The sequence below is a fragment of the Apus apus genome, chromosome 4, assembly GCF_020740795.1.
Source record: "Apus apus isolate bApuApu2 chromosome 4, bApuApu2.pri.cur, whole genome shotgun sequence".
NCBI classification, from domain to species: domain Eukaryota; kingdom Metazoa; phylum Chordata; class Aves; order Apodiformes; family Apodidae; genus Apus; species Apus apus.
The window spans coordinates 68756736-68781951 of record NC_067285.1 but is presented as its reverse complement, the minus strand read 5'-3'; the positions used below and the strand labels follow the sequence as shown (position 1 = coordinate 68781951).

The 25216-nt window shown below is 39.2% G+C and overlaps 1 protein-coding gene across 10 annotated transcripts in view; it reads right to left on the bottom strand.

The window, feature by feature from the left end:
• Nucleotides 1-25216, bottom strand: part of FAM13A (family with sequence similarity 13 member A) — a 130834-nt gene that overhangs the window by 83264 nt on the left and 22354 nt on the right. For all 10 annotated transcript variants that reach the window (XR_007889429.1, XM_051618912.1, XM_051618911.1 and 7 more), the window contains one exon: nucleotides 21590-21749. Coding sequence is in view for 9 of the 10 variants with exons in the window: in XM_051618912.1 (XP_051474872.1) it covers nucleotides 21590-21749 (160 nt within the window). In the remaining variant the exon portion in view is untranslated. The remainder of the gene's footprint in view (nucleotides 1-21589; nucleotides 21750-25216) is intronic.

The following is a 25216-nucleotide window of genomic DNA, read 5'->3' as shown; positions in this document are numbered from 1 at the left end:
CTGTGTGTGAGAAAGTAAGTGCCAAAGTCACAGTTTGAATGCTACATGTACTAAACTACTAGGGACAAACATGTCAGAGAGGCCATGGAACAACATCATCAAAACACACCTGAACTACACTGGCATTTTTTTTTTTCCTTAATAGCAGAGCTTAAGGCAAGGGAAGAGCTATGGGTGTCATCTATCTAGACTTCTGTACAGCCTTTGACATGGCCCCCCACAACATTCTTCTCTCTAAAGTGGAGAGATATGGATTGATGGCTGGAGTGTTCAGTAGATGAGGAATTGATTGGATGTTCACATCCAGAGGGTAGTCATCAATGGCTCAACATTTTGATGCAGACTGGTGACAAGTGATGTCTCTCAGGGCCCTGTACTGGGACCAGTGCAGTAACTTCAGCAGTGACACAGATAGTGGGATTTGGTGCACTCTCAGTGGTGTGTCTCATAAACCTGAGGGACAGGATGCCATTCAGAGGGGCCTGGGCAAGCTTGAGAAATGGGCCCACATGAATCTAACGAGGTTCAACAAGGCCAAGTGCAAGGTCTAGCATCTGGGTTGGGGCAAACCTGGTATCAGTACACGTTGGGGGAGGAAGGGATTAAAGGCAGACCTGTGCACAAGGACTCGGGGGTACTGGTTGATGAAAAATTACACGAGCTGACAGTGTGTGCTCACAACCCAGAATGCCAACTGCATCCTGGGCTGCATCAAAAGATGCATGGCCAGCAGGTCAAGGGAGGTAATTCTGCCCCTTTATTTCTCTCTCGTGAGACCCCACCTGGAGTACCACATCCAGCTCTGGAGCCCTGAGCACAGGGAAGACATGGACATTTGTAGAAAGTCCAGAGAAGGGCCACAAAGATGATCAGAGGGCTGGAGCACCTGTCCTATGAAGACAGGCTGAGAGAGTTGGCATTGTTCAGCCTGGAGAACAGAAGGCTGTGGGGAGACCTTGCTGGAGCCTTTCAATACTTAAAGTGGGCTTATAAAAAAGCGGAGGACAGACTTTTTAGCAGGGCGTGTTGTGATAGGACAAGAGGTCATGGGTTTTAAAAAGTGGGTAGATTTAGACTAGATATAAGGAAGAAATTTTTTACAATGAGGGTGGTGAAACACTGGCCCAGGTTTCCCAGAGAGGTGGTAGATGAGCCGTCCCTGGAAGCATTCGAGATCAGGTTGGATGGGACTTTGAGAAACCTGATCTAGCTGAAGATGTCCCTGCTCACTGCAGGGGGTTTGGAGCAGATGGACTTTAAAGGTCCCTCCTAACCCAAACCATTAAAAGATTCTAAGTCCTTAAGCCTGAACTCAAAGCAAGAGAACAGTTGTCTTTATTAAGACAGCTCTAAGTGCTAAAAATGGGCTTGTGCTCTAATACTTGCTGAAGCATAGATTCAGTCCAGAAAGTAACAAAATGTAAAAAAGTACCTAAAAAATACCTTGATTCACCACTTTACCTACCATCTACAATACTGATTTTAAAACCACATAGGAATATTACAGCTGACAAGTTCTTCTCAAAGAAAAAATGCCACATCATCCTATATTACTGACACTGGGAGACCAAGATCAATAGCTCTGTAACTCTTACCATGTTTAGCAGAGAGTCAGCACAGATAAGCAGTAACACATACTTGTAAAATTCAGTTACCGGCTCTCTTCCATACTCAGAACCAAGCCCAAATCCTTCCTTAACTGTCACACTGAAACCATAAAGTCAAGATGAATGCAGTCATCTTCACCAATCTGTGCAGCTGCCACTGCCAAATTTGGATTTCTCTTACTCTTCTTGTATTTTTAGGCATTAGATCACTAAAACACCTCCCCTGTACTCCGCCCTACTCAGATATCAAAGTCATAAATTTGATGCAATCCTAAAGTGTATGACACTTTAAAGTTCAACCAAGTTCTGATGCTTTATGCAAATTCTTGTGTCTTAATGAGGACAAAACCCTCTGGATTCAAAGAGTCGAGTTTCATCTTCCTTTAAACCCCATCACCACAGCCTTCATATTTGACAGAAGCCAAACTGCTTACATGATTACAAGGAAACACACATTTAAAAACTTTGTCAACACTGCATGGTTCCAGAGGTAGGGAGCTAGCAAATGCTCTCCAAAAGCCTATGAAATTCAAGCACAGCTACGGAGATACTGCATTTCTAGCTCCAAAGTTAGTTCACTTGTTTCTAGCTGTGAATCCCATAATTTTGTTTCAGCAAACTTCCTCAAATTTCAAGTAATGTCTCTGTTATAGACCAGTCAAAGCCCATGGACTTCAAACTGTACAGGAATTATTTGTGTCAGACTTAGGACCATCTTCTTGTTTGCAACTGCTGTACCCAATTTTGTCCATCTTCAGTGAAGTTTTAAATTAATGCTGTAACAGCAAGTTCATTACTAATGGTGTTGCAGATATCCAAATCACAAACTCACTGTCTCTAACTGCACCAGATGCACAGAGCTAATCTAAATGAAGAGCATTAGACACTTATTTGACTTATTACAGTTAACAGACAGGATTTTGAGTATAGACTGAGATTCACTGAGAAGGTAACTGGAAATTCCATATATCAAAGCTATTAAGTGCTTTGCCAAAAGCAACTGACACTCCAGTGTTCAAGTAAGGTCTGGATGAACAGTGAAGAAGTAATGCTGGAGACAGATACAGTGAACAAATTCCAAACTCTCCCTGAAGGCTAAACACAAACATTGTGCACTCCAGAATTTGAACTCAAAACTATCCTCTCCTAATAACACTCAGATTCTAGAAATCAACCCAATAATAAGACTATGTTCATGCCTGGGACTCTCCATGGTACACAACAGGAGGTTCTTGGAACCAGCAACACCTTAAGGCCCCTTTTTCTGCAGGAGGCCAGGTGTGTTTGCCTTAGGGAATCCTTTCAGCCTCCTGCCCAGCACAGCTCTACGTGCAGTTTTGCCAAAATGCTGCAGGTGTGCAGCATGCATGGGAGGGAGGCCAAAAAGTAACAAGAAGTATGGGCCTCAAGGCAGAAGATAGAAGAAGCTCCCAGTGACAGCTGACTGCTGTGTGGCATCTGTTTGCCCAGGGAAACCTGCCACAGGCAATGTTCTGATTTGGAGTGGAGATCTTTCTGCAAGTGGTGCAGAAAGAGTGGGATTGATGTAGACCTCCCAACCCAAGAGTCTGCAGGTGCAGCAGAGAACAGCAGCTGGCAGCTGAGTGCACAGCTAGCTCACTCCAAAAAATCAAAATGAAATGTTTTAGGCTCTGATTTGGCAACTGCACCATCAATGAGGAATCTGAGTGAAAGGTATGTCTGAGGACTCCCTGATGGACTAAAAAATACCCTTTAAAAATACTCTTTTAAATGGTATGTAATTATTTTAGCATACTAACTGCTGATAACCTAGACCTACCCATGCATAAGCCTGGTTCCACATACTCTTGCGAAGTCACTCAAAAATTCATTTTTTAACTCCACAGACCTCAAACGCCCTCTTCTCAACTCCTGTGCCTGCACTCCCATGCAATGCACAAACACATCAGGCTTGCTGTGTTTTCTGTTTCGTTCTGGGATTGAATCTATGCGCATATGAACATCACCATCAAGTACAAAACAGAGACAAACCAGCCTAGGAGGTAAAACGAGTTAGTGGACTATAAATGGTATTTACCTTCTTTTCCCTTGCATTTCTGCTTCATGTATGTAGGCAAGAAAGATGCATCTACCATTGCTTGTCCACCCCAAGCAACTGAGTACTTCTTCTGGCCTTTGCTCCATGCTGGTGGCTATCCTTCAGCTTCAGTATTTTTAGGCCATATCAAGCACAGTAGAGAGGCTGATGAGATATCAGGCATACTGCTACGTCAAATTACCAAGTAAGTCCCAAGGTTGCTTTCAGAAGGAGACACCTTGCACCAATCAGGAGTTCTGGCACAGGCTCTGACAAAGGCAACTGGACACTATGAACATAAAGTGTCAGCTTAATCCTCTTTTGACCATGCTTAGGTGGGGACAGCACTACAGGTCAAGCATTTACTGCTGAACACTTGGTCTGTAACAACTCCTTGTATGGACATACCTAGCCTATAGTCAGAGCACCTCTATGCAGCAGTAAAGCTTACGGCTTCTTAAGAAACATAAAAAGCAAGCCTCACTTGCTATCCTGAATGTAGAGTCAGAGCATCCCCATGAACAGAAAGGATAACGTAAGTATTTACATCCAAATCTTGAGTTGTCACCTGACAACAGAGACACTGTGCCTCGGGAATAACTTCTGCCTCTCATTCACTTGTTTTCTTTTGACACTCTTTAGCTTGAACATGTATGAAGAGTAAGAAGCATGAATATGGCCAGGTGATCACAACCAGAGGAGTGATATAGGAATAAACTTAGAAGGCTGACTGTGGTGATGATTTCTGTTTTCAGTTTCCCAGACTTTTGGCTCATGTCTGTATTCAGCTGTCCATTCGGAACAACAGTAAGAGTAATAAAATCAATGGTAACTTACTGCAGTTACAGTGGGCATAATTTGAAATTTCAATATATTCCTAAAATAAATATGCCACCTTCAGTGAAGGAATCTTAAGGCAAATGCTCTATAAGTATCAGCTATGCTGTTAAAGGGCAAATGTTAACGAGACGACCGAAAGCCAGGGAACAGAGGTAAGTCAGTACAGCATTAATCACGTTCCTCCATCCTTCCTGTTGGCTGTTTAAGGTGTAAACAAGTAAGGGTTTGCCAGAGGATTTCTGCATTAGAAAGGTGTGAAGTTGTGCCAAAATTCCATGGACTGAAGTCCATGTAAGTAGGTTGGAAAGTCTCAAGCGAGCTGCTGAGAAACCTGTCTTTCTCCATGTATGGTACTTCTCCTGTTCACAGCATGACAATGAATTACACAGTAATGAAATAATTTGCTGCCTAAAAGACACTGTTGGCACTGGCCTGAACTGCACTATAGCCCATAAAGTTCAGACATACCCTTCAAGGAAAATATATCAGTTTTACCTTTGTCTTTCTTATGCCCTGCAATACCATATGGCCAACTCATCAACAAACAAACCTGAAAAACTGAAATTATGACCACAAAGGTTCACTCCAGTTACTCACCCTTCTTTTTCATCAATAAAGAGTGCACTTTTCTTTTTCATCAATAAAGAGTGCTGTTTACGAACTCAATAAAAAAATCCCTGAGGCCCAAAACTGCTTTTTAAAGACAGAGGGAGCAGAACTTCCAAGCATACCAATAAACTGGCATTACACGTGTGAGAGCTCAACTAGTATTTTTTTTTATGGCCCTCTGAATCAACACTGGGTAATACAGATAAGCTGAGACTCCACTAGAAATTCCATCACACCATGTAACAATCCAGAAGAAAAAGGGTTATAAATTTCCTGTTCTTGTAACATTCACCTCTGAACTAGAAAAAGAATCAGAAAATACATTATGTACTATAACAGGACCTTCAAAGTGATCTCATAGGATTTTTCCACCTCCCATTTTCATGACATTTGTATCTTCATTTTCAATATACCTCTAATTTTAAGTACAAGTCATTGCAGACAAATGACTCAAGTGAGTCATGTAGGTGTGTTAGATCAGATTCCTCTGTGACTTGCTAGCAGAAGTCAGAAATTAACATTCCTGCACTTAGCGTAGGACCAGGCTTGCCACTGACTGAATACTATTAAGGTGAGCATACAACAGTCTCCAGGAATCACATAGTACAATACTTACTTTCATTATGTTGAATGGAGATGAAAAATGAGAACAAAAGTGTGTGAAATAAAAGCAGAAACCCCTTTGATAGCACACTATTAAATGCTCCGTCAAAGATTTTGTAACAGCACATGTAGATTGCTGTGCTTCAGAATAAAAATGCCTTTAGTTTACACAAAATAATGTTTTCAAGGGAACATAAGAACCATATACAGAGAACCCAGCAAGCAGCTCTAGCTAAGAACCTGTTAAACATTAACCTTTACAAGTCTGCTCAACATAGGCTGTGGCAAGAGATCTTATTTGCACTGGGCAGAGTGCACACAAGTGTATATTTGTGGTTCTCTAAAAAAAGTTTATATTTACAGTTTATTCCAACATTTGCAAATCTATTGTCCCTTCATGCAGTCCTCCAACCCATGCTGGTTTTTAGAAGACAATCATTAGCCAAAGATTATACCATTCCTAACAAACTGGCTGTTTTCTCTAACTTTACAGCATATAATTACGTTAATTAAAACAAAGGGAAGAATTTGCCACCATTAAAACAAAACATATAAGTTGAAAGACAAAAGCTACTAGAAAGTACCAGGCAGTCCTAACACTCACATTTTCAGGCTGTCTAGGTTCCTAGGCTACTTGGAAAACTTAAAACAAACAAAGCAAAACCAGAATGTCAAACACAGTTCAAGCTGAGAATCCACTGTTTATTCTTGCATATTAGCTCCTGAAGGACTGGCAATCTGTTTGATGTTACCCATTAAAATCCAAAAAGTAGAAAGAACATGTGCTCGTTTCCAATAATACGCCACATTTCAGTAACTAAACATATTTTTAAATATATTTCGGTTTTTCAACACCCTGTGAACTTGCAGCTCAAAAAAAAGAGTTATATAAGATACTTTTTTACTATAGTTACACTGATTCCTAACTCTACTAGCATAGATTAAATAACTACAGCTTCAGAAATCTGGCCCTGGTTCTCTCAGAACAATTTCTGGTATTGGGTTTCAAACAATAATCATAAGTCGTAATTTTCAAATTTGAGCATTTCAAGCCAGGGACCTGCACTCCACATGGAACAGTAAAAATAACAAAATTTAGTCAAGTCACATTTGCAAAGACTTAAAAGAGCAGATGTCTGTCTGTGTTTCTGATAAGAAAGATTATGAAATTACTGCAACATTTGTACTTGCAGAAAAAGTCAATGTTATTATATAATTACCTTTATCCATTTCTCTGTGTCTCTGAATTACTGAAGCTTGAGAATTCTTTGAGATCTCTATTTATTCATTTTTAGTGTTGCTTGTGAAATTTTTGAAACCATGAGATGAAATCTGTTGTGCTTTAAAGCTTGATTTTCTTTCAAACCAATGACATGGCTACTATAGAGCTGGGATGAACCAACCTGGAGCCATAAAATGACTAGCATGAACCCCATGCAGAAGTACTACTTCAGCATTACTCTTCTAAACCATTATGGACCTCCACAGAATGATATGAGGAATAAGGTTTATCAGCAACTGCATACTTTCCATCCTTACATGAAGAAAAAAAATCTCCAGTGCAGCATACTCGATATAAAACAAGCTTGAGCTTTGTTTTGCTCAACTGTGTCTGTTCAACAATCAGTCTACATCTGAAAAATTACTCAAGTCCTGCTTATGGTCAATAGCAGCCAGTTACCCCCTCTCCAGCCCACAGTTCCCAAAATGACAATCTCACCAGAAAAACTGCCACCTCCTACCTATCAACTCTGAAGAAAGCAGCAGAATGTCTCCAAAACCTGCCCTAACTAGAATATCTGCTCACCATGGCATTAAGTTCCACCATTGAGTCTCACTATTGGTACTAAGGGAAATCTATTCTCAAGAGTACTTGGGCCAAAGTAAATAGTCAGCATCTGTACATGACTCTGTCAAAACCCAGGTTTAAACTAAGTCACTTTAATGATTTCTAAGCAAGAATTGAGAAGATCATGGGGAAAGCCAGAGACACTCAATTTAATTTCCTAACTTTGATAGGCAATATTTATTGGCAAATGGTCCAATCAGCGGTGTGTCAGCACAAAGCAAAACTTCTAGTCATCTCCTACAGCTACGAATGCAGCAAATTTAGAGACTTTGAGATATTCTTAACCTTACACTGTAAAAATGACTTCCATTGGCCCATTCTAAATCATAGACTCTTGTTTTCCATAGCATATATTACCATTGTACCAACATTCCTTAAGGCTTCATAGTGCTCAAACAGCTCAACAAGTCTGGAAGATCCCTCAGACATGCCTGAGACCATCTTTTAGCTCTGAATACAGGTTCCTAACCCTCAAGTAAGATTCTTAGCTAAGACTCTCCTACAAACACTAATAATTATAAAAAAACATTACAGAGCACAGCTGACTTGTACCTACCCCCAAAAACCAGAAGAGAACTCACTTCATTCAAATCCCAAGCCCAGCGTTCTTACACACAGATCAGATGAGTTACACTGGCTGAAGGAACAGGTCGTATGCCTCAGGAAGGCTATAGCGTTGGTGAAGAAATTTTTCTATCTGGCAGATTCTTTGCAAGTCATACAAAACACAGATTTTACAATGCATGAGACTCCACCCCAATAAAAGCTTTAAACCAATTAACTATGGAGACCTCAACAATAAGGACAGATTCGAACGTCCCTAGAATACTTTTTGACCTATTTATTCTTCAAGAGAATAATCCTTTCACGTCAAGAAGTGCTGACACTAATAAGGACAGGTGGTTGAGTGTTCCAGCTCCAAGCTTCCTCCCACGTGAATGAAGAAGCACAATAGGTCAAGGGCACCCTTGAAGGAGAGACTAGAACATGTGTAGTGTATAAGATACTTAGCAATGTCTCTTACTCAGTTACTGTTCCTGCACTTATTTCTCTTTATGTTTATCTCTCTGGATAGACAGACTAACAGGGGTTATTGGTGGAAGTCTGAGAGTGTTCTATTACATATTTATTTTCACTTATGTACTTGAACTAATTTTGGGAATATGAGTAACAACAGCAGAAAAGCTGAGAAAGACCCTAGCACAAAAAGACCTCATCTTCCATGTCCTGAATAGTTAGCAGTAGTGGCTCGGGATGAGAACCTCGACAAATTTTTGGTAAATTTCAATGGAATGAGAAAATATTTGCTACAGTAGTTCAACTTTAGTTATTCATTATACGTTTTCTTCAAACAGAATAAGCTGCACTGTTTCCTTTATCCATTGCCATTACTAATTAAGAGAGATTCATACTTGCATCTTGCATTGTTACCTGGCTGAGATGCAAAGTTCAAACCGAACAAAGTAATTCCCTTGCTTTTACCCTTTTCACAAATTATTGAACGGGCATAAAAATTGTTAAGTTCAGCCTCCGTTAACTGTAGTCCCAGAGATATTAACCTGCACAGTGAATGTACAGTACTTGCAGCACACTACCTCAATATAACACAGGAGTTTAAATGCATCTGATTACAATTGCTCCAGGAAGGAACCAGGAAAAAAAAAGTTACAAAAAATATTTTTTTTTATATACTGTGGTCTATTTTAATTATAAACTTATTTGCTGATAATTTGGTATTCCAAGACACCTTTTGTAACTGCTGTGCTCACTCTCTCTTACCTACTTGGTTCAGTAATTAATCTCTTTTTGGCCTCACAAACTGCATAATCAGAGGAAACTGGCCTGTGGGATTTTCAGTTCAAGTTTCAAAAGCTCCTAGAAAGCATCAGATGTATTTTGTTAGCTGCTAATTCCTAGGATCCTTCAATTAAAACAAACTTGACCTTGATCAATGTGCAGCTTTTTCTTAACTCAGGCACAAATTAGTTTTTCTACAGAATCAAGAGTCAGATTGCCTTCTGATATAAAGAAGGTACAGCACCAAAATGTCATCCAATTTAATGCATGAAAGCATTTGGTCTTGTGCCCCAAAAGATTTATTAAATGATTGTTTGCTCCCTGACTACATACAGGGACTTTGACAGAAAAAAACACAGTTATTGTCAGGGCATTGATTAAAGGTGCAAGTGTCAATATTAATTTTTCATTAGAAAAATAAAAAGACATGGTAGCTTCTAGGGAGGATCAGACAGAGATATACAAAGTCAAGGGTGCTGGAGAAAAGACAGACTGCTCACTATCTCATTTAGTTAAAAAAAAAGAAAAAAAAAAGAAAAAAAAGAAAAAAAAAAGAAAAAAAAAGGAAAGAAAAAAACCAGGTGACCTTCAAATGACACTAGTAAAAGCCATGTTTATAACAAACAAAATAAATTAATTCTCCACGTGAGAGGAAGTAATTTACGGCACTCTTTGCCAGATGACATTTTGGAAGCAAAGATTACACGCATGCAAGGGGTACACAAGACAATTACTTTGGACATCACTAAATACACAAACCACATCAAGACCAGGAAAGTCTCCGAGAATAGTCACAAATTGGTAACTGCAGAAAACACCTTGCTGCTCTATTCTTACTCCTCCCTGGACATCTACTTATAGCCAGTGTGGGAGGCAGGACACGAGGCTAGATGGATCTCAAGCCTGAGCCAGTACAGACACTCTTATGTAGGATGAGCAAACATTAAGAGGATTATTCAGTGAATTCAATGCTGCAAATGATTCCAGAAATGATGCATTAGCTGATTGCACTGGGATAGTCTGCAACAGCTGACTCTTTACTGGGTCAGCAGCTGTACACCACAGAGAAGGGAATATTCTGTTTCTCTCAGCAACACCCCACGTAACAGTGCAATGCATCCTTCGCTTCAGGTAGGTGTCAGCAGTGTCACACCTGTGGTTTTCCCCTATGCTACAACAAAACAGCACAACAGTGTTGTCCAAGGAGCAGAGCAGAAGAAACAGGGAATTTCCATGTTCCTGGCTCTCCCTTCATTTGATGTTGGAGCGGTGAATATTACACAAACTAGTGCTGTCTCCAGCACAAAGTTCCCTGGAGCACAGCAGTGCAGATGTGACACGCAGCAGTGCTGTCAAAGGTGCCAATGCAGAAGCAGATGGGCCACAGCAATTTCAGAGCTGCTCTTCCTCCTACTACTGACAAGACAAATAAAATATGGAATATTTTCCCCTCATGTATTCATGGCTGATTAAAGCTCTGTAAGACACATAAAGTATCAAATAATCTATATTTTAAAGACTAAAATTGTGTAGACACTGACATGGGGGTTTTCAAAGGCATTTTCTAATTCATGTAGTCACAGGTATTTTCATACTGTTAACTGGATGGAATAACTCATATTTATTCAGATATAAGTTCACAGAGTTGTCACAGATACCTTCAGGAAAAATACAGACAAGGATTTAACATGAACAGTAATAATAATTTAAAAAATCAGGTATCCTTTCCATTTTGTATCCAAAAAGTGATGAAAACATCCTTGTTAGAAGGGTGAACAACATTAGCCAAGCTGTTAAACATGCTCTTACCTAAACAAACCATGTAACAAAGATTGAAACAGCTAGTATTTATACATGGGATTTTTGCCTTCGTTGCTATTGGCACATAGGAAGAATAAAGCTGACTTGGTATCTATCTGCTTTTCTACCTTGCTATTGTTTACACTATACTCAAATAACAGAATTCAGGAGAGCTGTTTCAGACAGAAGTAAGAAAAAGCAAAATCTCATAGTTTGCAAAAAACGCATCACTGCTTTTCAGTATGAAACTAATACCCTACTCAGTTCCCCTTTCATTTCCTTTTGTATTCCTGAGACTATTTATATATATGACCTTTTACCTGAGACCATATCTCTTAATAAACAACAAAAGGTTACTCTGTTTCACTTCAGTACAACCTTAACCTCCTGCAGTTATTGCCATGAAACACGTACAAAGGTCATGAATTGTGAGACAAAAGCAAGAGAGAGATGCAGAAAGCTATTGTTTTTCGAGATGACTGCAATACAGAGAAGGAAATTACAAACATAGTGATCCTGTGATACACCTCAATGCTGGCAACTACGTCTCTGGAATATCATAGTTTTTTCAAGGAGGAATTGAAAAATAGGTCTCCAGCTGTCCAGGAGGATCAGTTACTGAATGCTGCAAAAAGTTAAACTGGTAATACTGAGATCAAATATAATCCAGAACTTGTAAAAGGTTACAAAGGCTTCACTGAAACTCCACTTCTCATGACTGAGGTACAAATAAGGTGTCTACATCAGAATTTAAGATTTAAGAAAATAATCAAAGGGACACAACAACGTTGCTCTCTTCCTGAATGTACCTAAAGTGTGTGTGTCCAGTTACAACAGAGCTAAGATCTGTTCCAGGGGAACATTTTATTCTTCCTCACAATTTTGAAAACTGGGGTCACATATCTATTTACTATAACGTTATTCATAAATAACAGAAGAATCATCTAAAATAAAAACATGATGCAGCTATGGAAGACACCCAGGCTCTCCAGACCCGCATCTCATGTTACAGTCACTTAAAGTCCATGTTGGAAAAGATAAACTGCATTTCTGATCTAAAAATCAAAATATTCACAATTGAAAAACTTTTCCACACATGGAATTCAGCAACGTTACTTTTAGGAGGAGTATCTGATGTTGCAGTAAATTAGGGAGTCCTAAACTTCGTTCTAGTTACCAGTGTAAGTTTTCCAGCATATAGAGAACAGACCCCTTTCCTTAAAGGCAAAACTGAGATGTTAACTGCTGGCAATTAAGGTCAAATGCTGTTGGGATCTGCTGGATAGATCAGATTTTCAAGAGCGTACATATTTAGACACATACAGAGTGTCTGGCCCCTTGTGTCCCTTGCATCACATATTCCTATTCCTCTTAGCCTGCCCTGAGCCCTGTTTATTACAAGTAACTTTTGGGGCACTAGAAATCCTGCAAAGCCGTGGATGTTACAGGCACACCAGGGTGTACCAACCACCTTCTCCTGTGCAAACCAATCTTGATGGTACTCAAAGGAGGGCTTTTGAAAAATGCAGAGAACTTATACTGTAGTCAATGAGTATTTCACTACTCTGTTGTAATAGCAAAAATAATTAATTCAGCAATGATCTCTTCTGAAGTTCCCACCTTGAAGGTACTACAGGTGAGGCTAATGGCAGAGGTCAGCAAGAATTAAAGACCCACAGGCTGAAACATGTCTTACATGTCATCACTTTGGATCAGTTCTGACTGCAGGCAATATGTCCTTGTTATAAAGACAGCACAGACTGCTGATTTTTACAGGGGGAATAACACTGATAACTTTGTGTAACCTGATCATTTTGTGTAACGGAACAACTAATTAATGAGAAACGGAACAAACATTGAGGAATCTGAATGGAAGAAATGGAGATATTTCTCTTTGTAGAAAAACTCTCATCCTCCTCCTAGTCTCCTTTTTTCCCCATGGGTACAAAAAGGATATTCAGAACAGCTGACTAGGGCAGGGGTTCACATGCTTATTTTACTATATGTTGTTCCTTGGTGGTGACTTTGATGCTTCCCCTTTGAAACATGTTATTTTACTGACTGTTCTGAAGTGCTAAATCATGATGGCACAAAAAACCCCACCAAAAAACCCACCCCACAACAAAACAACAGCCAATGAATGAAAAACATTTCAAGTAAAACATGTGCAAATACAGACTAGAAGACACAAACACATATGGATCTAATTTTCTCCATATTGGTATTATCATGGGGCAATAATAGTATCAGTGGGTATTTGCTTGAACAAAAAATTTGTGAGAGAGTAAAAGCAAAGTTCATAAGCATCTCAACTGCAACATTTGCCAGCGGGTTCAAAAAACTGTATATATATGTATGTATATGTATAGTATACTAGAAATATGGGCAGAAGAATATAAAAATATGTTCATTATAATGATCCCTGTTTTTTTAGATATGCTAAATCTTTATGTGTTAAACTGAAAATACTGTTGGTGAAATTATAGCTAAAGAAATAGTAGCATGATCATTTACTACTTTATGGAGTTTAGCATTAATATATTTGTATAAATATTCAGGCTTGCATTTAGTAACACCACAAGTGACAGATTGTCTTGTGAGTGCTTTAATGAACTTCAAGAGCAGAAATATTGTTTTAATACTACAGATACAGAGTTATCAAAGACAGCAGAGCTAGAAGCACTAGAAAAATATTTCAAAATTACACATGGAATTGTTTGGGGATCATCTGATTTTTTACTTGCCTTTCTGAATCATCGCCTAAACATAACCCTTCTCCTCATTCCAGATCAAATCTGCTACAGGTGAAGGGTTTGGAGGCTCTCAAACTTTCCCCTACAAATCTCATATTGCTCATTTCCTGTCAGCTTGCATCTTAAAACGTCATTCTGGCTGAATCACTACATACACTTACTATAAACATGCTCATCTGCTCACTGGTGAACAACTGCAAACTGAGTATAAGCTGAAGAAACACTAAACAGAAAAAAAAGAGACAGACTTCCACAGGTGCTCCTTCTTCTCAGGCACTTTCCACTCACCTTCACATCTCCCAGGTGAACCCACTCCTACCCTTAAGAGGCTCCCTGGCCCAGACAGAAGAAAACCTGCATGAAATGCCCAAATAAGGGGAATCTGAACAAAATGGAAACATCTCTTGAGACCTTCAGAAAGGATTTTCAAAGGAGATCAGTTCCTGCTGCCTTCTCATGGGAAAGAATTAATCCACTACTGAAAGCTGACCATTAACAAGATGCTAAAATAGTCCTAGATATGCAAGAAGAATTAAGGAAACTATCTAGACCCCGCAACCCTAGCCAGGGCAGGGTAACATGGATTAGAAGCGGATGCCTTTTTTCCTGACATAAATGTGGGATATCTCTCGTGTCTGCTGAACATATAACCATGGGGCCAGACTGCAGAGGTGGCACGGAAGGGGGAACTTGTTTACAGGGAGCCCACTCAGCAGAGTAGTTGGTGGGTTTTCAGCAGTTTCTTCTGGATCTTGTTGAGGGACAAGATCCAAGTGAAAGCAGCTGACAAAGGGAAAGAAACATTTATTAGTGAAGATCTTGCTTTACACATCTGAGAAGATAATCCAAAATATTGTGGCTTTCAGTAGAGAGGGAGCTTTGTAACTCACTGCAAAGGGAGCAAAATCAAGCCAAGACAGAGAACTTTTTGACCATCTTACCCTTCCTACTTCTTGAAAGGCTCAAATCCTACCCAAGAGCTGAATTAGCAGGTCTGAGCATTCAATCAGGAGATAGCAAGCACTCCACTTTAAAACAGTGCTGCCGAAGTCAGCTGGAGCACTCTTCTTGGCATAAAAAATGCACTTAGGGGCTTGCCTCTGGGTTGGGCACCACACACTTCACACACACCAACCACCAACAGATGCAGCTTCATGTGCTGGTTTGCTTGCCTCCTTAGAAATATAACAGCAGGCTTGAAGAACACAGTACATGCACTGTTGCTGCCATTTAAAGTACAAATAATTATTTTGCCAACTAACCCTCCCAACTGAGGTGGTAGCTTTTGTTATGAGACTGGAAACAAAGAGGATAAAAATGCCAGAAGTTAACTGCATCTAAAATAAAAGGATTGTTTTGAAACAATTAAGTTTTTTTGTAAAAGCCAGCAAGACACCAATTTCTGTACCTCTTCAGGGAGTGAAGCCTCTCTGTTCCAACATCAGAATGCACCTACATTATATTCACAATATTGAAACTGCACATTTATAATTTTATTTGGCTTTCTAACTTCAATTTTTAATTCAACTTCAATTTTATGATTTTAATTCTATAAATGGGCTTGCTTTCTCTTCTGCATCAGGAGAGCAGGGTTATGTATTCTACCACTCAGTGGGGGAAGAAAGAGAAAAGCCTTTTGCATTCCTTTCCCAAATACGTAATCAAGCCAGGAACAGCATTACATCCTCATCATGCCAGTGCTTGTGTTCCACTGTAAACATTTATGTGCTCTGAGCTGACTGGTTCTTAAAACTAGAAGTGCTCTGTCAAGAAGATGTTAAAGAGAAAAGGTGAAAAAAATATTTAAAAAAAATCTTGTAAACTTGCATGACTAGGTAATAGGTCATATGTTTTATTTGGAGACAACACTGAGCTAAACCCCATCATATTACTAAAGATGACATGCTTCACCTAAAACCAGTAGAAGGGTAATTTCAGAAATCTCCCAAGAGTGAGCCCCATTATAGTTTGCCTGCCCAGATTTCCCTCATCACTTCAACTAAATAAAAATCCTGACCCCTGCCTATATTTGATCACGAGAGAAGTCTGATCACTGTTACTCAGAGGTCCTGTTTCATTACAGTTGTAACAGTACACCACTGGGTAGCTATACAACATAGGACTATATGCAGCTGCAGTTTGAACAGCACTTTAAGATCTTTGGAAATGAAAGGTTCTCATTAATAATTATTATTTTATTGTTAATCTAGGTTTTGTAAACCTATTTTATTCAAGAACATGATAAAATTGGCTACACTGCAACTCAAGACTGACTAATCTTCCATTACATGAGTTATCACTGAGTTTCAGTGCCACAAAAAAAAAATAAGTATCAGAACCATACCTGTACACACTAGGAATTCTGTTCCAAAGCAAAAGATAAACAACACTTCATTATAATATCCTGACATTTATAGTATGATCAATGCACAGCAGTGCAGATCAACTGCCAGAGAATTAATTGTTCACATGTAGCCCAGTAAAATGCAGCTATTTATGATCCTGAAAGTCAGAACTCAGAGTAGACAGCTAATCTGAACACTCACCCCACTTCTCAATCAATTTCTCTCTAACTACCAGAGCCTATTGATCAAGAGACAGAGTCTTCCAGACCTTCAGTGGGTTAGGAAATTAATTCTTAAGGACTGCAATAATAGCTGACTGCAAATGAGACCTGTAAACCCTAACAAACCCCAACTTATTTTGGAATAAAAAAAAATATAAAAAGTAAAACCTCATAATTCTTTTATGGGAAGGAATTTCCAAATATATGAAGAATGTACATGTTATACTTCCACCTGCTGGCCACCTGCCTGGAAGATCATATGGATCTCACTCTGCTAGGTGAAGTGAGAAACTAATGAAGTCCTTCCAGGCAAGGCATCAGGAACCTGACAGTTCAATTGCCCATTGAAATAGAACCTATTCTAAGATATATTTTCTGTTTTCTGAAAATAGAACTTTTTTTTTTTTTTTAACATATAGGTTTAAAAAAAAACCTCTCCACCATTTCTAGCTATAACCCTGCAATATGCCTGAGCAATGAGCAAGAGGAGGCTTTACGATCCTGGGAACAAAGCAGGGACTGAAATGGAGCTTGTGGAGATTTCCAGCTCCCTTACTTTCTCAATTATGATCCACTAAGAAAGCAAGCTAAGAAATCCGTTCACCTAGCACAACCCGTCTTTCCCAATGACTGAGAAGTCTTTGAAAGAAGAAATATAACTGGGGCGAAGCTGTTCCTGCGCCTCTTCAGTGCAGATACGCAGCAAGAACCGTAGTTCAGCTACCAACAGCTCTACAGAATCGTATCTTTTCCCCATCTCTAAAGCTTATTAACTTTTGGCTTCCTTAAAACAGATTTTCTTTAAGATGCTGCATTCTGTACCTCACTGAAATGTTGTTAATCCTTCTGGAAATCTGTAGTGTTGTGGATTTCCCCTAGCTATGACCAACATGGTAGACAACATGCAACTTGCTCCACTCAAGCTGTTCTTTCTTTCCAATATACTGCTAAAAAAACCCTCGATGCTTTCATGACTTTATCTGAACGATCAATATATTCTTGTTTTCATTTTAAAAGAGCAGTACTTCCCACTTTTAAAAATCCACTGATTTTATTACCAAAGTGTGGGAAAATCTTAAGATATCTGGAACATGAAGTGTCAGAAGCCATGCAAGTTTAGGAAAATATTAAACATCACCAAGCATATGAGAGGAAGTACAAGTCCATACTGGGATGGGATGGCATGAGCCACTACTCCCATTTCAGGTATTTGCACAAAATTAATTACTTAGGGCTGATGTCAACTTCAAAAAAGATGATTATGAGTGGATGATGTGAAGCAATAGGCACCTAAGCCATCTCAAGAACAACCAAAGACTTGAGGGAGAAATAATATTCTCACAATATCTTTAGACACTAACTAAAGATAGGTTCCTGTTTTTCCAGTTGAAATTTCAGCACCAAAGAGCCTGAAGCCATGAAAAAGAGATAAGGAAATGCAGGGCATTGTAATGCGGTAAGCTAGAAAGGCATACTAGAGCACTGAGAGAAATGCAGTTTGATGTTGTACTTTTTGATGTCTCTCCTTACTTTTTTAAGCTACTGTTACTGGGTTTCAAGTTTTGATTCAAGTTAGTCTTGCCAATTTGTGGCATTTTTCTCCCTGTATAAGGCATTTCATGCTTATAGGTGCTCTTTCCAAACCCTTAATCCAGAAACACTTGGATCAGCACTGATAGTTTTGACCATCATGAGGTTAGTCTCTTAACACAATGGAAAAAAAACCCTATTTATTCCTGAAAGTACTTCCAACCCCTTTTTTGGGAACTTCACCTTTGGATAAGACTAACAGCAGCACTCCAGCCAAAAGGAGGCACTAATGGTTATCTAAGAAGTGTCTCAAAAAGCCCAAGCCCCATGCTTACACATCCATGAAAACAAAAAAGGCAGCTCACATTACCACAAGCACTGTTCTAACCCAGAGAAAAACTTTCTTCACATTCAAGAATGTAAAAGAAAGGATGGCACAGAAATACATATTGTGGATGGGCTACAACATGTGTGAACAGTGACTGGGTGTGATGGATTTGAGTATGGGAAAAAGAGTGGGACGGGACTGTGGGAATTCAGAAGAAAAACATCAATGTGGAAAAGAATGAAGATGAAGGTAAACATGGTGTAGTGACTCAGGATGAAACACTGGCAATACAGTGAATGATTCAGGGGGAGGAATGACAGAAATACCCCAGAAAAAAAAGTGAGCTACATCAACTCCATCTCCCCTCCTCACCCTTCTGCTGCTCACAATGTAAATGTTAAAAGAGCATTTAGATAAATGCAGCTGTGTTTGGTCATAGGCAGATCCTAATTTTCTTCCATTTCCTTGCTGTCTGTTCCCCCATTCCACCATGGTTCATACCTGAATGCAACATTCTTAAAACCACAAAGCATCAGTTTATGACAGCACTATCCCAAACATCCTGCATTTTTATCCTAAACATCCTACATTTTTCACTCCTTCCAACAGTATTACTTGGAAAACCTCTCTCCATCTATCTGTGTAGATGAAATCATCAGTGGCTTCTCAAGAAACAATAACTTTGGTTACAATTGGTTTGCTATTTTCTGGACATTGTCACCCAGGTCATGTCAAATAATTTTCCTAGGCATTTGTTCTTTTATGACATGGACAAGCTAGCTCCTACTGCAGGTAACAGTTCATACAGCAGCAAACTGGCAATTACTTTTCTCTATTCAATCTCATTTATTACCACTTGGTTTTCTCTTTGAGTGCATAATCTCTAATTTATTACACTAATTGGTTAGGATAGGGGGTATCTGCTAGGATACAAGAAAAGTAACCTTTGGGAATCACAGAAACACTCTGGTTGGAAAAAAACTTCAAGATCATCAAGTCTAACCATAACCTAACTCTACCAACCATTAACCTGACTTCCAAGTCCAGTGCTTAAGCCATGTTGCTAAACACCACATCTATATGTTTTTTAAACACCTCCAGGGATGATGATTCAACCACCTCCCTGGGCAGCCTGTTCCAGTGTTTAATTACCTTTTCAGTGGAGAAATTTCTTCTAATATCTAATCTAAACCTCCCCTGGTGCAACTTGAAGCCATTTCCTTTTGTCCTATCACTTGTTACTTGGGAGAAGAGACCAACACCCACCTCACTACAACCTTCTTTCAGGTAGTTGTAAAGAGTTATAAGGTCTCCCCTTCCTTTTCTCCAGGCTAAACAACCCCAGTTCCCTCAGACACTCCTCTAAAGGCTTGTGCTCTAGACCCTTCACCAGTTTTGCTGCCCTTCTCTGGACTCGCTCCAGCATCCTTTCAAAAAGCTGCCTGACAGATCTCAACAAGGACTTCTGACACAGCTTGCCTACATGAAGATGTTTGCATTTCTTGTCTTAGTTAAGATGGAAAACTTCCCACCCAAATTAGATGGAGAAGGAACAAGGTCAATTTTTTGCAGCAGACTGCCAGCAGAATTTGGAAGCTGTCAACAAGATCCAATGCCCTTGTATTTAGGCATGGCTCCTTCCTCTCAGGCAGTCATCTCCTGAGGCACAGTGATGAGCAACATTTTTTCATCTAACCTGAATAACTATATCATTCTGGCTGTTTTGTTGGAGCAATTCAGGTTCTCACCATGCACTCTGATAGCTCAGATCTCTGAACTGCTGTGGCAAATCTCTCAGAGCTCCACCTTCATGCATTCCCAATTACTAATAAGTCCTTAGAAGTGACTTTTGCAACTGGCTGAAGCTTTGAAGGAGATTGGGATGTATCTGAAGCCTTTCTTTTGGGCTCTTTAACATACTGCAGCTTTTGACAATTACATTCTTCTTAACCTATTTTTGTTATGGAAGTGACCATCAGCTGCTAAACATCACTCACATCTTCCAGGCAGATAATTTCCATTACCTAAAAGTTACTGTGACTTCAGTAACATGTATTAGGTAGGACACCGGTCATTCTATCTCCTTGCACAGAAGTATTTTAGGTGAATGTTAGTAATAGCTAAAAGACTAAACAGCTAAAGACTTCCTCACTGCTTCACCACATAAGAAAACAACCAACTCTTCTAAAGGCAGCTGGATCCAACTTGTACAAATTGGCCTGCAGTTCAGATTCAACAGAACCTCCTGCACAACACTGCAAAGGCAGACACGTTTTCAGTTGACTTCACTTGGGCTCACACCAAACTTCTTATTCTGCCAAGGTGAAAGACACTGTATTTTTGTAACTTATTTTCTGGTATTTCGATTCCAGCCACTGAAGGCTATGGTGATATTATCAGTGGGTGCCTGCAAAACCCTACCAAGGCAAGGAATGTATTTGAACCCTTTAAAACCCGGGAACTCACACCTTGAGAGGGAACAATTCTCTGCACAGCTAGCACATGAAATAAGTGATTATGAATGATCCTCATGACCATTATCTGCACAGATTTCAGGTTGCTTCCTGTAGTAGAGATGGCACAAGCCACAGCAAGGCACTCCTGGCTACCCTATTTTTCCTTGTCAACCTTTTTTTTGAACTTCAGAATATTCTGATGTTACACACATGCCCTCTTCACCGAAAGATAGTATACTTCAGTCATATCACTTTTCTTTAACAGCTCCAATGTATTTTCTTCAAATGGTAACTTTTATTTAATACTTGCCTTCAAGTGCACTTGGAAATGGCTGTTCTGAGTCAGAACATGCAATTTTTAAATTCAGGTAGGTGTTCAAGACAAGCAGACTTCACAGTGGCAAAGGCTAGAGACCTTATACTGTCCTAGAGTAAGTTCCTCATCACTGATGGACACCATAAATGATCACCATGTCAGAAAGCTTGAATATGTCCTAGAATTACTCTGCCTCCTCATGTAAAAACATTTAATTTTTAGCAGATATATTTCCTACATAAATAACAGTGAATAGGGAACAACAAATAATGTTTAACAGAATTGGCTTCCAGACTAGTAATGAAAATTAGATTATCAGCAGAATTGATTTGTAAACTCTATACCAATCAATAACACAGAACACACAAAACAGCAGTGCCTGCCTCCCACTTACCTAAAAGATTTCTGAAGTGAAGCCTATAACAATGCTGCATTATTGATTTGGTACAAGAAAATGAAGTATTAGAGATACTCACTTTTACCAAAATAATTCTTGCTAGCTCTTCACACACAGGCTTTTCTTCATCCTTCTTCAAAGCTTCAAATTCAAACAAAGTATTGTAATTCTCCAGCATTTTTATCATTATCTTGTTGCAGATCTCCTGTTCTTTTATACCTTCAAATCCAGAGGGCACGCTAAAATTGGACAGAACACAAATCAGAGTGTCATAGGTACACAGCACACAAAAGTTCCTGCACAGAGTCTCTGTAACATTTCACTTGTGAACACAGGTTGGCTAGCAGGCACAGAGATTATCTCAGAAAAGATGATTATGTCAATAGTGGTAACAACTATCACGGTTTGTTTGCACTTTTCCTTACTGATATTAAGCATTGCATCTGTTGGTCAAACTATCTACTCCACAGAATCTAGGAAGGGATCTAGTTGAGATGCACCAAATGAGGTATCACTAACTTTGCTAAAAGTTGGGTTTGTGACTGCAATACAGACAGCACAAGGCATTTAAATGCTCTGAACTGTTAATGGGAAGTGTTACATTCCTCCAGAAAGTGGTTTGTGATGACCTCAAAGGTATACAAGAAGGATGAGTCAAAAACTTAAGAAAACTCACATGCTGAGCAGAACACAAAGTTAAGTAAGATCTTTGCAGTTTCAGGTGATCCCTTGCTGTACACCACATTTCTTAATCTAATTTTTGAGATGTCATTTCTCTTGAAGGTAGGCTCATAACTCACATAACTTTTTAAAACAGCCTAAAAGATTCATATAAAAAATGGTTTCAAACCTCCACTTTCTGAGAGAACAACAACTACTTGGCTGTAGAAGAAGCACCTTCTTGTTCTCTTGAAATCGTTTCCTGTGCAGTCAGGAATTGCTTGCAACAGACTTTAAAGGCACACACACACACAAACAAAAGGCAAAATTCTGATTTGAAAGAAGCATTATATCCTATCTCCTACTTCCTTTGCCTTCCTTATGTGTTTCACACAACCCTGTCATGTGGTAAAAAACATAAATTACTCACAACAGCACACAACTGATTGAAGCCTCAAACGATCCTCTACTGGAATGCAGGCTTTCTGCACATTTTACTGTACTTTGGTGCTCAAAACTGACTTTAATTGTCTTTTAACATAAAAGTAAGATCTCTGAAGAATCTTCTTCAGCATTCAAAATACTTCCATGTTTCTCTCTTCACAGCCAGTGTTTCTCATTGCACAGTATTTCCAGCAGATGCACTCTCCTCTCAGTAACCCACAAAGTGAATTTTCAAAAGGCCTTATAAAGTGGCAGAGACTGCAGGTCAGGAGGTACAGAAAACACGGGAATGATTTAAAGGGAAGAAGAAGGGGAGCCAAAAACCTGAACAGAAAAGTTTCAAATATTTTTTGGCTAAGGACAGTGGGTGGTTGTATGAGAAGAAAAAAATAACCCAAACCCCAAAAGTTAAATAAATGCCATCTGAGATATTCTGCAGGGATGTAACTTGAAAGTAAACCATTGTTTACAATAACCAGCAAATTAAAATTTACAAATAACTATCTACTGTAAAACTGTAACTATAGTTTTCTGGGGCCAGATGTATATTTCAACAAGAAAGCTCTGAAAGCAAATGCCCCCAGAAATTTGCCATCAAAAAGTGCCTTCTTGTAGGGGTTGCATGCTACTGATGCTTCTCAATATTTTACTATCTGCAGCACATCTACATGTGAACAGGGAGAGGATCCCACTGCAGCACAACTTGTCTTTGCAAACTCTGAAGAAGAATCTTTGCTGCTGTCATTTCAACATTCAATACATTGATAAGAGTCATAGAACCTGAAATTTAATGGAATTGGATTATTCTACACTGCAGAACATTGTCATCTGTAAAATGGGTCAGTCTCAGCTGCCTTGAATAAATCCACTGATCTCACTAGCATGGAACCTGGCCTCAGAGTAATAGAGAAAAAGTGGTACAATTTCTGTTGATGGATGTGCATGTATACTTGGGTCAATTCACTTACAAGAAAGTCACATATTCACAAAAATACAGTTACTGGACTGAATATAACAAAATGGACATATGCAACAGGCCAATGTAACCATCTTGATTTAAGGAAACCCCTCTTCCCATGCTAAGTGATGCAGTCCAGAGTTGGCACACTGCAGAGCTTGCTTGATAATTCAGGTAAACCTTACCTTCCTGATGTGCTTCTCTAAAACAGGGTACTGCTGAAAGTCTGGCACACCTACAAACCCTCATTCCCAGGAAATGGACTGAAAATGCACTAGAGTGAGTTCAAGTCAAAATAAAGACTACAGATAGCTTCTGTGACTTTTAGAGCAGAATCTTAACATATACCACACCTGCTGCGAGCCAGCACCTCCCTACTGGCAACAGGTAATAGCACAAAACATTTCCTGGTTGAAAAAGAGCTCACCCAGTGAAGTTTCCACAGATCACACACACAGCATTTAATTTCTGCACAATGGCATGCTTTCTTGTCCTACCTTCCCCACATTTTTTCAGTTAAACTTTCTTTAAGCAAATCTGTGAAGAGTCCAACATCTTCCTCTGAACAATTCTGTACGTGTATGGTGATACTTCTATGCAGAACATGAGGCTAAAGCTCTTGCCTTTAGTCTTTTTTATCACTCATTTCTGAGAGTAACTGACCAGAGCAGCATTAATTGTTTTAATGACAGTGTAACATACACTATCCATTGTCATCCCTCTGCCATTTAAACAGGTATATTTGACCAAGTTTCTCATTTACTTTTTTCCTTTAATTGCTGTTATTAGACCTCCCCAATGGCAAGGTCTCTTAGATTCTTTGAGCTATCCACAGTGACCTTTTTTTGCAATGAATCTTCAGCTCAGCATATGTAAGTTTAGATTATGAGCACGTATCACCCTGCATATTTATACAAGTTAAAACCCATCTGTTGCCACACTGCATGATCCAACAGTCTGACCAGACTTTTCTGAAGGTGTGTGTAAAAAAAAAAATTTTTTTCAGTTTTTCTTAGTCTGAAAAGTCATATCTACAAATTTCAATTCAACTTACTAGAAAAATCCAGTCCTATGAGAAAGGACTCATACTACCACCTTCATGATCCACACCCTACTGCTTGGAATTTTTTCATATTCTTTTGTCAAGACTGTGTTACACAGTAAAACTGTGTTCACAGTCCTAGTTTCTTTATGTCTAATTTGCATGTTAACTAGGCATTGTAAGTGCTTTACTTTTAGAGTTAGATGCACATTTTATTTCAGTCAAAAAATCCCCAATGGCTGTACTTGATCCCCTTATAGCCAAATATGTACAAACTATTTCAGTAGCAGCACCAGAAACAGCAGCAGAATGTCAGCTTTACTACCTGAAACAAATTTTCTAGAAGGGAGGAATAAACTAGTAATTCCTGTGCTAATTCTAAAAGAAAAAAATGCTGATAGCTTCAGGTGCGTCTTAGACATTTGAGCTGGAAAACTCCCATTGAGTCCTCCCAGTAGCTTGAAAACTCATGAACAGATACATGACATAGGTAGTGACAGAAACAAATTCTCTAGTGTTCCCCCCTTAGATTCCTTGGACAACCTGCCCTTCCCAGACAGATGCTCTGAATGATCTGTGCACAAAGCACAGCAGCTCCCCAT